Below are 15868 nucleotides of genomic sequence, written 5' to 3' on the forward strand. Positions count from 1 at the left end.
TAGGCCCATCAATAAAGTAATGCTGAAAATTAACTGTTGGCAACTAAAACGACCCGTGTTGTGAGCTTGCAGATCGGCTATTTTCACATTGTTTAACTGTGACACCAAGTCAAACAAAACATAAGACCTCAACTCCTACAATTCCAAGTGCTTGTCAAGTTGTCAGTGTGAGGAGGGGCCGAGGGGGGTCCCCAGTTCAAACAGGAATATGTTGGGGGGGGGGGGGGGGGGGGGTAATATGTAATATATAATATTACATATTATATATATTATATATTTATTATATATATTATATATTTATTATATATATTATAATATGTAATATTACATTGTGTTCAATGCTGCTTGGGTAAATGCACAAAAGTAGCTCTTCTGCTGCAGGTTACTCTTAGTAACGTAGTTGCATATTAATTATTATGGTTACATCCTGAATGCATCCCACAAAGCAATCCCTGCTACAGTTCAGTGGTGATAGAAGAGCAACGTAGGTGCTTACGTTTACATCCTGGATGTGTCAAACAACCAGGTGTGTTTTAACAGTAACCGTTACATATGGTTAAATATCGGCTTTTTCGCCGATATCAGATTTTCCGAATTGATATCTACCAATAGCGCTATAGGTATCAACAGCACATATTATCTCCCGCCGTGGAATTAATAGTATGCCTAATTGTATTGTGATGCCTCACTGGATGCATTCATAAAACCATACAGCAGTTGAAGTAATAAATAAATATAACTATACTGTAAAAGTGTGATATCGGAAAATATCTGTATGCCAATATTATTATCGGACACCTCTAGTTACATCCTGATGCAACCATTTCAATATGAATACCGTCCTACCAACCGATCTCATCTTCAGTTCAGAATATCATTCTGAAAGAAAATGGAACAGCACAATTATCTAATCTATTCGCGTGACTTTTTATGCCAAGTCACTTTGAGATTTGCGACTATAAAGTGCGTTACAATACAATGTGTAGCATTAATGTTATTATTATTATAACTGTAACCTACTCTTTAATTATTGCTTTTCCAAAAGTAGCTGAAAACGAAAGTCTACTTCAGTGAAAGAACTCCTGATTTTAGTGTTCTGATAGGTACAAATCCAGACTGTTAACCCAACTATGAAAGTGTACAAATAAAAAGCAAATTGAAGAGTTTGGATGCAAGATTGGCATGTACTATGTTTACACCCGTAAAAGAGTTAAATTAGCCTTCTGACCTTCTGTATTTTACCGTGAGCATCGTAACCTTCTACAGATTGTCTGTTCGTCAATGAGCGTTTGCGCTCTGCCGCATGAAACCACACAGAAAACACAACCGCTCACTTTGAGTAACCGATTGCCACCTGCCCTAGTGCGTCCTAGTGCATGTTTGGGCTTTAAATGGTGCATTTATAAAGCGCTTTTATCCAAAGCGCTTTACATAGCATTGTGTATTGCATTCACCCAGTCACACACACACACACACACGCGCGCACACGCACACACACACACACACACACAATACAAGGAAGGCACCAACATGTACATCAGGAGCAATTAAAGGTTCAGAGTCTTGCTCAAGGACACTTCGACACCAACTCTGGGGGAGCCCGGGATCAAACCGCTACCGGCCACAGCCTCTACCCCACTCTACCCCTGAGCCACTGGCGCCCCCTTTAGTGCATAGTGCTACCGTCGATAAGGAACACAGCGTCTTGGTGGCTGCCACTTATCATAGAGGTTGTGTTCGGTCGGAACTGAGTTCTTGGAGGCGATCGTCTGGGACGTCTGGTGTAGTAGAGCGCCTCCTGGAGGCCAGCATGTAGAGTCCCGCCAGGAGGAAGACGGAGGCGATCGCGGCAAAGTAGCAGCCGTAGATGAGAAACTGCAGGTCAAAGACGAGAGGAGAGATTATCTCTTGTAAAAGAAATGAAAGAACCACATGACAAGAAACACCTTCCCCCCCCGGTTCATTACAGCAGTGGTTCCCAAAGTGGGGTCCGGGGAACCCCAGGGGTCCTTGAGGGAGTTCTAGGGGGGTCCCCCAGATAAATTATAGTTTGGAACCAAATGGACCCTTATGGGTCTGTAACTCAGTTTGGTTCCATTTGTACACTCTCAGTTAAATTAACTTTGATTTTACAATATAATTTGGGGGTCCCAGAGATAGAAATTAAATGGGGGTCTGTAGACTAATGCATGTCAACGGGTTGAGAATCACTGCTAGAGCCGTAAAGATCTTCTCTTATGGGGGTCCCTGGCATACATTTTCAAATGGGTGGTCTGGAGTGACAATTTGGAGGTCGTCGACATGCAATAATTTGGTCAGGGAGTTCCTCACCTGAGTGAAGACGTCCAGGCCGAGGCCTCTGCTGTCCACCACCACCACGGTGAGCAGAGACTGCAGCAGCAGAGCCACCAGGGTGTTCACTCCAAACACCAGCGCGTAGCGCTGCATGCTCAAGTTAGCCGCTATCTGGAACCTGCAGGTAAACAATTCTTTTTTTATATAAACTAGTGAACAACCGGTCTGGATTTATTCATTAACCCCGTTAGACCTGAGGACCATTTCTAAGAACTATAGCTACATTTTCTGGAAAAACAACCAGATAATATGTAGTCTCTGTCGGGGTCTGAAAGAAATGTCCAAAAGTGTTACTTTTCAGGTTTCAAATAAAAATAAAATTGCAAAAGTAGCAGATCTAAAAGTTAAAAACTTTCGAGCTTATGGATCCGCTACTTTTGAGGTGTGACCAGGGGGGCAGTCAGACAGATATTTTGTGAAGCCTATAAGGAAATCGCGATTCATATAATGGCCTGTTGTGGCGCGGTCATTGGACCCAGAAAAACCCATAGCCCCATAGAAGTCCATGTATTTTGGCCCAACTTCACCTAGACTGTATTACCTTAATAAACATGGTCATGAATACTTTCTGCTTCCAGTCACTAGTTTAAAGTCTCATTTATAATGTCATAATATTCTTTTTGGAAAATTATGGTCCCATTAATTAAATAAATGACCATAAAGTCGCGTATGTTCTGAGGGGCGTGGCTACCGTTACAGTCTATGATCGGGATTCCCCTCCCACTCGAGTCAAAATAAAAACCAACGGATAAGAAGTTCCCACCTCGTGTCTGGGCCAGCCAATGGCCAGCTGGGCCAAAACGGAGCCAGCCAATGGCCAGCTGGGCCAAAACGGATCTAGAAATATGGCGATTTACATCAGGAATTACCATAGAATTACAGGCTTCATTTTATGTCCATGTTAGACCCGGGGAACGCTTTGTCCATATTTTTTACAGTCTATGGGTGTGACGCTGTAAAAACATAACGTAAAAAAAAAAAAACGTTTGAAATCTAAAATATGGCTTTCCTGGTTGTTATGGGTGGAGGAGAGGTGGTGGCGTTAACTCACGTGGCGATGGTGATGAGCAGCACGTACGTGGCCCTGAAGAGCACATAGGACGCGTAGCATACCCAGATGTTCCGGACCAGGTCCATGACGTAGACCGAGGTGGCCATGACCACGGAGAACACGCACAGCGCCAGCTCTCCCCACACGGCCCAGGACACCTGCACGTAGCCCACCGCCAACGCTGCCAGCGCCCCTGTGGAGAGAGAGAGAGAGAGAGAGAGAGGGGGCAAGGTCAGAACCAAGGGGTCATCAACATGTCCATTATGTAACACCCGGGAATCCTATGTGGGAAGCCAACATCTTAACCACTAAGCCAAAAGGCAAATGCCCATGTTTCGGGGGAGATATTAAGACTTTTGAGGCCATCAGGTAGAGGCATGTGAGCCACTCTGCTACACGTACAACAAATGTATCCGTGGCAAAAATATTTACAAGACCCGATTACTGAGTGTCAAGTGTCCATGTTTTCTTCTGAATATCTACGGAACGCATTTACTACGACACTGTAGTGTGGCACATTAGCAGTCCACTAGTCAAGGCCCCCCTTGTGTACAAATGGAACCAACTGGACCCTTAAGCCAAATTCCGATACCGCAACTACCGCAACTTTTGCACTCGCTCACTTTCCTCAGGTCCTCCACTCGCACCTTAGCCACGCCCCCAGCGAGGAGGAGAGGATCCGATGCGAGGACAGAGTAGTGGAGACCTCGTGAAGTGAATAAGCGCCAGGATGCACAAACTTATATTATGATTGTGAAGTGAATAAACCACCACATTTGTCACCGTCATTCATAGCAGTCGGTGCAGTCAGGCATGAGAAATTAACTAGCTTTTGAGGCAGATGAAGTGCGCACAATATAGCCTATATTTATATAGCGTATACTTGTATTATGCTTATATCACACAACGCAATAAAGCCAGTGGCTTGTTGTGGTCCTTTCACTTTCACACATGTAGGCTATAGACTTTTCATTCTGAAGCTCCATTAATTCAGCAAAAATGAACAAACAGCAATGCTTTTTAGTTTAATGTGTGCGCATGCATGCACGTGTTGGGTCAGCTGCATAGTATCGGGTTTCAAGCAGTGTTTTCTGTGCCACATGTGGAGGAGGAGGACTTATGTCACTGGAGAAGGAGAAGGAAAAAGAAAACTTGCACACGTGATGCAGAAATCCGCCGCGAGGAGACAAAAAAAAAAAACCCACCGGGCCTGCACCCGGTACACTCGCTCTATGAGCTCTCGGAGAGCCCACTCGCCTCCTCCACTCGCCTCCTCGATGGAGCACATTAACAATTGGAACGTTAACCATTTCCGGGAAAAGCTGGAATGACCCCGAATGACCCGAGTGGGAGTGAGCTTGTGGCCGAGATCTTGGGTATTGGAATTTGGCTTTAGGGATCGATTTGGTTCCAGTTGTACTCTCAAGTGTTACAGACCCGTTATGGTCATTTTAGGGCCATCTCTTTTATGCATTTATTATTTATTATGTCTGTGGCAAAAACAAAAAAAAAGACAAAAAAGTCCACCGCAACCACATGTTTGGGAAGTCTGATTTACCGCAACTACAACATGACGTCACGGAGCCGCGGTGAAGAGCAAACCACCGCTCTCCCCAGGCCACGTTATTACAGCTCCGGTGGTCACGTCACCACCAGAGCGGTGGTCACCTCACCACCGGAGCGGAGGTCACCTCACCACCGGAGCGGTGAGGTGAGGTGGTCACCTCACCACCGAGAATCCAGACTATGAATAGGCCTTAACAGAGACCACGTGTAGCCTCACCTATCAGTGTGGACAGAGTCTCCACGTAGCCGTTGTAGATGTCAGAGTGCTGCGAGGGCAGGACCTCTTCCCACAGCGCCTGGGCATAGTTGAGCACCTGGAAGTAGGCGTGGCAAAATTAGCACATACAGTATAATCGTCTAATTGCAATCATTTGGTCGCAATAGTCATAATCGTCTGCATGTTCATACATGTGGATGCCATTTTTTATAAAAATGTCAGTAATTTCTTGGTATATTTTCATATCTGCCCTGTGCACTTTTATTACGAAGCCTAAAAAGGCAAACGGAAATTAGATTTATTTTCATATTAAATGTTCCAATTTCCAATGCCAAAAGCACAATCGTTAAACGCAATCATTTGCGTCAGTCAATCGTCAACTTAAAAAAAAAATCACACTCGGGTGAAGTGAGGGGCACTTTCATCGTCATACATCGGCCAATCAAATCCTAGTCTGTGGTACACACAAACATGCAAAGCTCCTCAAAACAAGTGTGCCAAGATTGGCGAAAAGGCCTACCTGGAAGTAGCCGCAGGTGGACAGGGCCCACCACGCCGACCACGCCAGCAGGGGGCGACACGAGTAGGACTGGAGGAAGTCCTCCCACAGGAGGCGCAGCACGCTGCTGCGGCTCCCTCCGGTGGCCTGGCTGTCCCTGGGGACCTGGAGAGGAGACCACAGTGACTCAAGTCAAAATGAGCCAGATGTGTCATGATGATACAGAGTGAACCAATTATGACCCGACTTCAGATTCTACAAATGTCTTCTAAATCATGACCGTTTTCATTGGTTTTTAAAGTTTAAAAGGTCCCAGAAAATCTATGTAATTGGCCACCGACCCCATCTGAAAAGATGTGGTTCCAGGGGATCCCCCAGAAGCAAGATTTGAGGTCAAATAAAGTTTGTTCCAAAATAATCTAAATTTGTGCCACATTTTCACGATTAAAAAAAAAAAAGATAGCAGATCTACAAGCTCGTAGCGCGGCACTCTGTGCCACGCTATGAGCTTGTAGATCTTCTATTTTTCAAACTGTGCTGTTCAACCCTTCAGTTCGGCTACTTTTCAATTTGAATCCTGAAAAACAGTTTTGGACATATGGTGTCCATGTATAAATGAATGACCACATTTTTAATAAATGTTTCGAAGTATATGAACATTTATCAACATGGAAATTGACAATTGACCTATAGCTAAGCCCCTCCCCAAACTGCTATGGTCCCGTCACAGCTACAGTAAGCATAACATGGGTTAGACAAACCTTTCCACCAATAGTTTTCCTATATGATAAAACATCGTTTAAAAAATGAACGAGACGCACATATTTTTCCAGTGCATATGGCAGGCCTTGTAGACGGATTTGGAAGAGATTTTGAAGTTCTGGTTCCAAGAATGAACCAGTATTTAATGTGTAAAATCCATGATATTTACATTGGAATGAATGAACCGGGCTGGAAAGGGTCTAAGTGGGAGTGTCCCAAGTAGTAAGTGGGAGTGGGCAGGGCTTAATTACGATTATCTCAAATATAGCTTTTTGGTGATTGTGTAATAATTGTGACAGACCTAGTTGTGCGTCCTTCAGTCTACAGTCTCACCTTGGGCAACCAACTGTCTGTAACCTGAAACGCACTGAAGCAACTGGTTCTGGCCTCACAGAGATTTGGCAACAGCTTCTGCCAGTGTGTGGACACTTTGATGATGTGTTCAATCACAGTGTTGTTTTTGGCAGCAAATCTCCATTTTAGTTTAGGTAATAGTCTTTGGAATGAAACTTCATTTAGTTTAGTCACATTTTAGTCACCTGGAATGTAGTGTTAGTCTAGTTTTAGTCGACTAAATATCATAAGATTTTAGTTGACCCAAGTCTACAGTTGATTTAGTATACTAAAATGTATTTTGTCGGGCCTTGATGCCGTCGTAATGACCGATTTTACACTTGCTGAAAATAGCCGATCTACAAGCTCACAAAGCATCGCGCTGCGACGCGTTGTGAGCTTGTAGATCTGCCATTGTCAGCATGAAACCAAGTGTAAAATGACTTTTTTTTATTTATACTTGTCCACTAGTCCCTTCCTAACATTTTAGTCTAGTTTTTATTTGTCGACTTACTACCCCATTACTTAGTAAGACTAAACCAAACTAGCCAATCTCCAAGCTCACATCAAGGTGTGGCGTGTTGGGAGCTTGTAGATCTGCCAGCCTCTCAAGTTTTCCTCGTGACACATACTGCATCTCAGGGGGAGAGAGTTACATACATACCATAATATGACATAAATGTAAGGTTCTATAAAGTGACAATGTACTTCCGGGGGTTGCTTTGGATGAAAAGGTTATGCGTTGTAATGTTCGAGAACCTCTGCTGTAGTGAACGAGTGGGGTACAAGTGAGAAGAAATCAGTAAGAGTTGTTCCAGTGTCAGAAAAGCTGCCGATACTGCCTAAAAATCCTGTTATGGGCGAGTGTGCCTGGAATTCATCACTGAAATTTCATTTATACATATTTTGAATGCCGAACGCTGTCCGGCAGAAACCTCTGATGTCCATATTCAAACATCTGTAGAATTAACAGTCTCCCTCTAAGACCCAGGGTTGCTTTTTAGCAACAATTTTAATTTAATTAATTACTAAATTATTATTATTATTATTTTCTGTTCTTTTTTCACCTAAACGTCATCAGTGATGTTCATTGCAATGCCATTGGTCATGATATTTGCATATAAACACCCCCCACAGAGGCTGAAATTCACACAAATAAAAAATGTCTGGACTCGATTTTGAACATTTTTTAACCTAAGACTTTTGACCTTTACCCTAATAAAAGTAGGTAAAATAATTTACCTACTACCACGTAGGTAAAGTTTTCATCAAACTTTTTTTTTTTTTTAACATATTTTTTAGTGTTAGTCCTAGTAGTACAAAGTAGTAGTAAGGTTGAAATCTATTTTTTGCAAGTAGAATTAATAGTAGTATTAATGCGGGTGTTAGAGGGTTAAAAAAACAAAAAAACGAGCGACTCACCTCCGTCGTCAGGACGCAGTCCTCTACGCTCAGAGGAACTTTGCTCTCGGCGTCCTCCGCGTGGTCCCCGAGGAGGCCCGGCGGAGGCTCCGCCCCGTCTCCCGCGCCCTTGTTGTGGAAGAACAAGCTCTTGCTGGCCACAGGCAGGAACCAGGGCGCCAGGAAGGCAGCGACGGCCGACGCCAGGGTGAGGCCCACCAGGTAGCACAGAGGGACGTGGAGCGCGGACACCAGCACCTGTCCAGTGGGGGAGGGGGGGGGACAGTGACCCAGTGAGACCTGACGACCAGTCTAAACTAATGTCTTTGTAGGAATGAGCCATTTAGCATCTGGAAGCAGTACAGAGGCAGGTGCTTGTAACAGTGCGACGACTCAAAAATACAAAAGACATTTTAAAAACAGGAGGTCCAACACAGGTGACTTGGCGGAGCTCTGTAGCCTCTGTATCCTACCACAAACTGAATCCGTTTATTTGTCGCCAGCAGCCTTTTATACTGAGCTTTATACTCTACCATGTCAAGTGGTAGATTAACAAATAAACGCATAACATCCCATCCTATAGCGTTTATAACTTCAATGTACAATGTTAGTTTATAGTTTCAATATTCTACCGTTAAGACGATATAGGTTCTTAGATAGACCATTTCTATGAATTTAAATGTCATTGCATTCACATGCGTTGTTCTTGCTTACTGAAAATCGCTCTGGATTAACCCATTCTGAACGGGAACCCATTTTGGCGTTAGCATCATGTCAAAATAGCAGATCTACAAGCTCATAGCGCGCCACTGAATGGACCATTGTAAAGCGCTTTGAGCACTCGGAAAAGCGCTATAAAATGCAATTCATCATTAATTCATAGATGTTGTTCCAGGGTTAGCTTTTGTAACTACGCATGTATCTCTGTGACAGTAGTGTTTTCATACTGGCATACCTGAAGAATATTACAGGGCAAGGTGGTTCGAGCCAGAAAATGACAGAGACACTCCACTACAGACGGACTACCCTGTAAACCATGTCCTCTGAAACCATGACCTGGTGACCTTAAGATGATGCGTCAATGTATTTAACAGTTACTGGAAGTGTTGATAGCCGTTCCTGGGAACTAGTAGGAGGATGTCAGGAAGGGGGAAGTGTATACCGGACTGCCTTAGTTATCATTGTTAGGAAATGTGCCCATGTGATAGGGGTGCGTCTGCTGACTCGTACATACTGTAAGTTACACATCAGCGTGTCAGATGTCTAATTTTAAAAGGCTCGATAAAGTAAGAGAAATTCTCAATCACTCAACAAAAAAAAAATGATGAAAAAAAAAAACTAAACGCTCTGCTCACTAGTATAACATTTTAGTCATTATTTAAGAGTGTCTGCTAGATGCCCAATTGCACCGTACGTACCTGCCCCAGCAGGGAGCCGGCGGCCGAGCCCAGCAGCGAGACGCCGCGGCAGTAGCCCGTCACCCTCTGGTAGCGCGCCGGCTCCACCACGCTGTAGATGTAGGAGTAGTAGGCCACGTCTGCCGCCGTGGCCAGGCCGAAGACCAGCTCCACCAGCTGCATGGCCGTGACGCCCCGCGCCGTCAGCAGCACAGAGTAGGTGACCACCAGGCTGGCTGCCTGCAGCAGCAGAACGGGCCTGATGATAATAATAATACACATAGATGGATTATAGCTTTATTATCCCGCCGCCGCGGGGGAAAAGCAGTCGCTCAGAGGGCAGAGCAGTTAAAGGAGATTAACCACTTTATCTTAAAAAGGGATATTTCACTTATTTTTTTAAGTTTAGGGTCATTTGAAGTTAGTCGGTAAAAAAAAACGAAAAAAGAGTTAATTGATTGTAGAACAGCTTCCCTCCCAATAATGGGTTATGATTTCATTGTTTAATTTGCGTTTTAAGACTTTTTTTTCATCAGTTCATCAGACAGAATGGGATAGGTGATGCATTTTGATTAAGTCATCGGAAAAACATCCGCCGCACTGGCACGCAAAGGGTTCTGGGAAATTGAGGCCCAATGCATTCCAAATGGCGGCGGTGGTGCGCGGCAGTGGCGTTCCTCCCTGTTGCCGTGATCGCCACTACGACAAAAGATCACACCATTTTAAAGCGGATCTTTCATGAAAAGGAACGATGATGTCGGCGCGGTCGTTCTTCAAAAGGTTAGTGAGATCCAGGCAGCGAACGCATGTATGCTTTGCGATTGAATTAATTCCCCAGTCAAACTGTTAATCAACAGTACCTGTAGCACAGGTAGTCTGTGGCCAGGAACACAGGGAACAGCAGCACCAGGTAGGAGTATGTCCATATTGGGTAGATCTCAGTCACTACCTGAAAAGGTGAAAGAACAAGAGAACAGAATTAAGTAGTAGTTACAAAGAGGGGTTCATGCAGTGGTTCAGGTTGACAAATCCCTAATGAAACTGTTCTACAGTGCCTTTATTCAGTCAGTTATCTCCTTCTCCATCATTTGTTGGTATGGAAACCTAAACGGACAAAAGGACAAAAACCACCTTGGTAGGATTGTGAGAACGGCCTCGAAGATTGCCGGAGTTAATTTCAGTAGTCTAGACCAAGTATTTAAAAATCAGGTGCTTAAGAAAGCCAAGTCCATTTGTACGGACAACTCCCATCCCCTCAGCTCTGAGTTCAAGCTGCTTCCCTCTGGCATTCGCCTAAAAGTTCCAGGGGCCAAAAGCAACAGGTATAAGTTCTCTTTCGTGCATGTAGCTATCCAGGCTCTAAATGCCGATAGGAGGAGGCAACTTGTCACCTGACTCACTTGTATTAATTATTTATACAACTTTCTGGAAAAGTTATGAATTATAATGTTACACTGATACCTTGAACTGCAATCCTGTTCTATGTGTACTATGTGCCTTTTTTACTGTGTTTACTGCCTGTGTTATGCCTTGCTGTAAACCAAATTGCCCCACGGGGACAAATAAATAAATGAACCTGAACGTGTTTTCAACTGATTGTGAATGAGGGACCACCACCCTGACTAAGAATCAACCTGGGGACCACTGTTGTGTTTGGTGGGGATACGGGCTAAGATTAGTGCTTTCGTAACACTTGCTATGCATGATGCATCCCATGTGTATACACATCGCACCGTTTCTCAACCAATGGTAATAGTTTCCCCATAATGACTCAACCAGACAATCACCTCGCCCTTTAACTCCCCTTTTCTGTTGAATTTCTTGGACCTCAAACTTGTCAGTAAAATGACTACCGTACATGGACGATTGGACAGAGGTCACCAGGTCATTCACTTCACGGTTTCTCAACTAGTGGCAAGACATTAAAAAAAAAAAATCAACTAAATTCTACATTACTAAATGCAGGTCAGGGTCCGTGGACCACGGAACACCTGAAAACCCCTGGGTTAATGTATAATGCAATTTACATTTTTACAGTTTACACAGGGTATCTTTAAATTACAGTTCAATGACTTAAGACCTTTTTAATACAAAATTCGCTGAATATTACATAATAGGCAAACATTGTAAAAAATAGCCGATCTACAAGCTCACAACAACGCCTCGTGAGCTTGCGGTTCAGCTATTTGCACAATATTTATCTGTGGAACAGAGTCAAACTTAAAATGTAATGCTATAGTTACAATCCAATTGCTTGCCAGGGTGGCACGGTTCCCAGTTCAAATATGGTTCTTTTGGAGGGGGTCACGGCCTGAAAAGTTTGGGAACCCAACCCTTGGTTTAGTAGTGGGTAGAGAGAGGTGGTCTCGTAATGAGGTCACCGGTTCACCTCCCCTCCAGGCACCAATCTACATGTCAGTGTATGTGGTCCCCGTTAGTCTATACCAGGGGTTTTCAACAGGTGGTCCGTGGACCACTGGTGGTCGGTGGAGGTATTGCATGAGTTGAGAAACCGTGAAACTGAATGATCTGGTGACCTATGATGACCATCCATGTAGTCATTTACTGACGGTCAAGACATTCAAGCAGAAAAAGGGAGTTAGAATCTCAAGAGGGGGAAGTGCACCGGATTGTCGGATAGTCATTATTAGTAGTCAATGGTTGAGTGTGCACCCCACCTAACACAACAGTGGTCCCCAGGCTGATTCCAAGTCACCCTGACTCTATAGCACTGGTTCCCAACAGTGGGTCGGATCCCATTTGTGGATTGCGGAATTATTTTTATGGGTCTCTTTATTTCTGTGTTTCCTACATTTGTTTCAATTCCATCCATCTTCAACCACTTATCCGTAGTCGGGTCACGTAGGGGCAACAGCAGCTCCACCAGAGAGCTCCAGACTTCCCTCTCCAGAGCAACATTAGTAACTTCCTCCAATTGTTATTTAGAAAAAACATTCCCCCCTCGAAAAAAAGCAAAACTTTTCATAAATTAAAAAACAAATGCAATGATTTGTTTCAGTAATTTCAAGAAGTAGAACAAAAAAAGACATGTGCAAGTAGTAGTGAAAATAGCCGACGCGCAAAGTGGCACGTTGTGAGGTTGTCAAACTGCCATTTTCACTAGTTTGAGTCATGGGCTAAAGGTTTGGGAAGCACAGGGCTGCCCCGTGACAATAGTTGCTGGTAAAATCATTACCAGGCTTGACTTGACTTGACGGAACACTTCATGATTTTGGGATTAACACGTTCTAGGACTCGAACAACATTCCTTGAAGGATTACCCTGGGTAGGTAGAGCCTTTGTGTAAGAACTGCACACAGAAAATGGGGGTAGACCGGTTATCATTATATTCATAATGTTTGAGGGGAGCTATCCCCTCCTATGACCCATGTCCAAGGTGGGTTTTAGGTCATTGAATATATGCTAATGGGTAATACACTTTTAATGTGTGCAACTTGTAGTCCAGCTTGCAATGACGGTTAAACATCAACTTCTTCCTCATCAGAAGATTCAATTTGGAGTCGCTTGCTTTTTTATTATTGCTGTGATCATGTTCACAATCATTATACCTGGCAAGGAATTGTGTAGCCTTTGGCTTATTTTTGTCAGAAGGTCCATGAGAGTGTGACTTTGGAACTGGTAGCAAATTGCTTTATTGATATTATAATGTTCACTATCAATCTCAATATCTCTGTAGATCTTCTTTGATATTGCATCAATTGCTATGTCTGTGATATGACCTTTGCTGAAGAAAAAAAAAACTCTGTGCCAACCCAGGGGAATAAAACATAATAAAGTTATCAACTAGGTTTGATACCAACTTTTTACAAGCAAGGATGGTTCCACCAGCATCCTCCTCGTATTCCTTGTATAGACTAATTGAAGTATGCATGTTTGATCTCTCTTGAACAAGAAATGTGATGACAGAAATAAATGCTGTCTTTTGGTTCTGTGCTATTCAGTGTTAATGTTTGCCGAATTACAGCTTAAATGTTTCTTGAACACATGAATTTGGCTTTACAGTAAACATATTTATACCTTACAAGTTACTGGAACACCTGCAAGTCTGATGCGTTTGCTAATTTTCTTGTTCATTATTGACCATGTTGCAGACACCTACTATAGTCCTATACTACATACTCCTGTACTATAGTCTCCTTTAGACCGTTGTCATCTTCTTTGCATAGATATGCCATTTTCCATCGACTTGGATGTTTAGAATCTTTTATTTCACAATTATCACCACAAAACAGTGTTGGTGAGCAATGAATTGGATTGTTCTGATCGTCTTACTCTCTTTGGCTCAACAACTGGAGGACCAACCCTATCCCTCTTTATTATTGTTGTGTGACAGTATTTATCTACACACTTGCGGTGAACAGTTAAGTTTCCATGTAACTGTTAGCTGTTGCACTTCCAATCCCTTGTGTTTACCATCACCATACTTTTTGCTACAGTAGCTTTGACTATTCTGGCTACTGATGCTTCTGGAATATTGCCTTCCGTTTTGTTTTGCAGGCATACAGCTCCTCAAAGCAGCCGGTTTTAACTTTTGCTTGACTCAAACATTTGTTTTACTCTTCTTTGTGACTATCCACTACCAACAGGTGTTGCCAAATGTGAAGTGAGGCATTTATCAGCTGTGGCCAAACTTAAGGCTGATTAACCAGGTGGCCAATCTAAAAATATTTAAACTAATTGAAAATGTTGCCTTTAAATTGGGTAATTATACATACCGGTATTTCTCTACTTTATTTTGTTGCAACAATTTTATATTTCATCCACTAGGAATATGGATTACATTTCAATAATAAAAGTTGTAGAAAACTACATTTCAGAGCACAAGAAAATTCCTGTAGTGTATATATATTTTTATATACAGAGGTATGGTCACATATAAACCAATAAATAACATAAAGCAATAAAAAAAATCCCCAATAACTAGAGCCGGTCAAAAAGTGGATTCATGAAGGTATGTATATATAGACAATATTTTAGGCCAATAAATAAAAAAGACTATATTCCAAATTTCCAGCTTTAAACAAAAGAAGCCTGTTGGCTGCCCTGTGTCCCGGACTAGGGGGTTTCTCTTTCCTGACTGGATGACATTTGTATAGCCACCTGAAAGTGTATACAGGGGGCCCGGGGTCTCTCAGGGCCAGGGGTCCCTTGAACAAGCCTAGCATTCCCATTCTGAGGAGAACGTCAACCAAAAATAGCAGATCTAACCTGCCTGGTGCGACAAAATAATTTGCCAAGAAAGTTTGAGAATCATTGTTTTAGACACGCTTGTGATTGACCATGACTAGAGTGGAGCTAAATGCACCGGTGTCAGCGAGCGTGAGGTTATTAATAATTCTTATTATTAAAGTATACCTGTGTCAGCGATAGTGAGGTTATTATATTATGTATTAATACGTATTATTATTATTAAAGTACCGGTATACCTGTGTCAGAGTGAGGTTCTTGTCCTGCAGCAGGAAGGCGGTGAGGAAAGGCTCGTATGGTCTGAAGCTGGAGAAGAAGCCGTAGACACACAGCAGCACGGTGGGGCACAGCCACGAGGACATGTCGGTGTGGTATCTATACTGGAAGTACCGGAGGAACTGTTCACTGCCTCTTCATGTTCATCCTTCTGGTCAGTGACACTACTGGCTCTTCTCTTCCATTCATCTCGCACGACCTCCCCCACCTTGCTTGCTTCCTCCTTGTGTCATTTATTTGTAGTCCGTCGCGTGGAAATGACGACACCGCCGCCCACTGTGTTGCCAGATTTCGCGAGAGAAACAAGCAAACAAAGCACTGAAAGCAGTGGTGGAAAAGGTACTCAAATGATTTACTTAAGTACTACCAATACTGCAAACTAAGTAGTACTAGAAATACTCTGTTACAAGTCCAAAATTCAAAATGTACAAAAGTATTGGCATCCAAATGCATTTAAAGTACTAGAAACTACTAATTATGCCGAATGCCCCATTACATGTTTTCAAATGTATAGCAGATATACAAGCTCACAATGCATCGCAACACATTTTGAGCTTGTAGATCGGCTATTTTCAAAAGCCGAAATGTGGCTTAGGTGGTTAATGTATGTTTTGCAATGATAATCAGAATATTCACCAAAACCAGACCATAACTCCCACCACGGGACTCAGACAATCAATTAAAGGCCTATTCATACAGTTTTAGGTGAAAAGGTGGTTATTGAAAACAGAGAGATGTGTTGGTGGGAGGTGAGTCGCTTATCACCGGCGTGACGTCATGTTGTAGTTTTCAGTGGTCACCTT

At 43.0% G+C, this 15868-nt stretch overlaps 1 protein-coding gene across 1 annotated transcript; it reads right to left on the bottom strand.

The window, feature by feature from the left end:
- Positions 1 to 300: 300 nt before the first annotated feature.
- Positions 301 to 15283, bottom strand: LOC308311583 (thiamine transporter 1-like). The gene is made up of 9 exons (XM_080758323.1): positions 15029 to 15283; positions 10442 to 10530; positions 9603 to 9840; positions 8206 to 8442; positions 5710 to 5853; positions 5190 to 5286; positions 3407 to 3599; positions 2332 to 2473; positions 301 to 1875 (listed from the first exon to the last, which is right to left on the bottom strand). The coding sequence occupies exons 1-9, from the start codon at positions 15149 to 15151 to the stop codon at positions 1723 to 1725; spliced, it is 1416 nt and encodes a 471-aa protein (XP_080614449.1). The 5' UTR covers positions 15152 to 15283; the 3' UTR covers positions 301 to 1722.
- Between the last annotated feature and the right edge of the window lie 585 nt (positions 15284 to 15868).

The sequence above is a fragment of the Protomyctophum bolini genome (assembly GCF_963924005.1).
Source record: "Protomyctophum bolini genome assembly, chromosome: 24".
In the NCBI taxonomy this organism is placed as follows: domain Eukaryota; kingdom Metazoa; phylum Chordata; class Actinopteri; order Myctophiformes; family Myctophidae; genus Protomyctophum; species Protomyctophum bolini.

What these genes read in the sequence shown, in the direction of transcription:
- LOC308311583 (XM_080758323.1), bottom strand. Translation starts at nt 15,151, where the DNA reads ATGTCCTCGTGGCTGTGCCCCACCGTGCTGCTGTGTGTCTACGGCTTC. An exon ending in GACTCTGTCCACACTGATAG is followed by an intron (nt 3,600 to 5,189) that starts GTGAGGCTACAC and finishes CTCTCTCCACAG; the next exon opens with GGGCGCTGGCAGCGTTGGCG. An exon ending in CTGCTCATCACCATCGCCAC is followed by an intron (nt 2,474 to 3,406) that starts GTGAGTTAACGC and finishes GTTTACCTGCAG; the next exon opens with GTTCCAGATAGCGGCTAACT.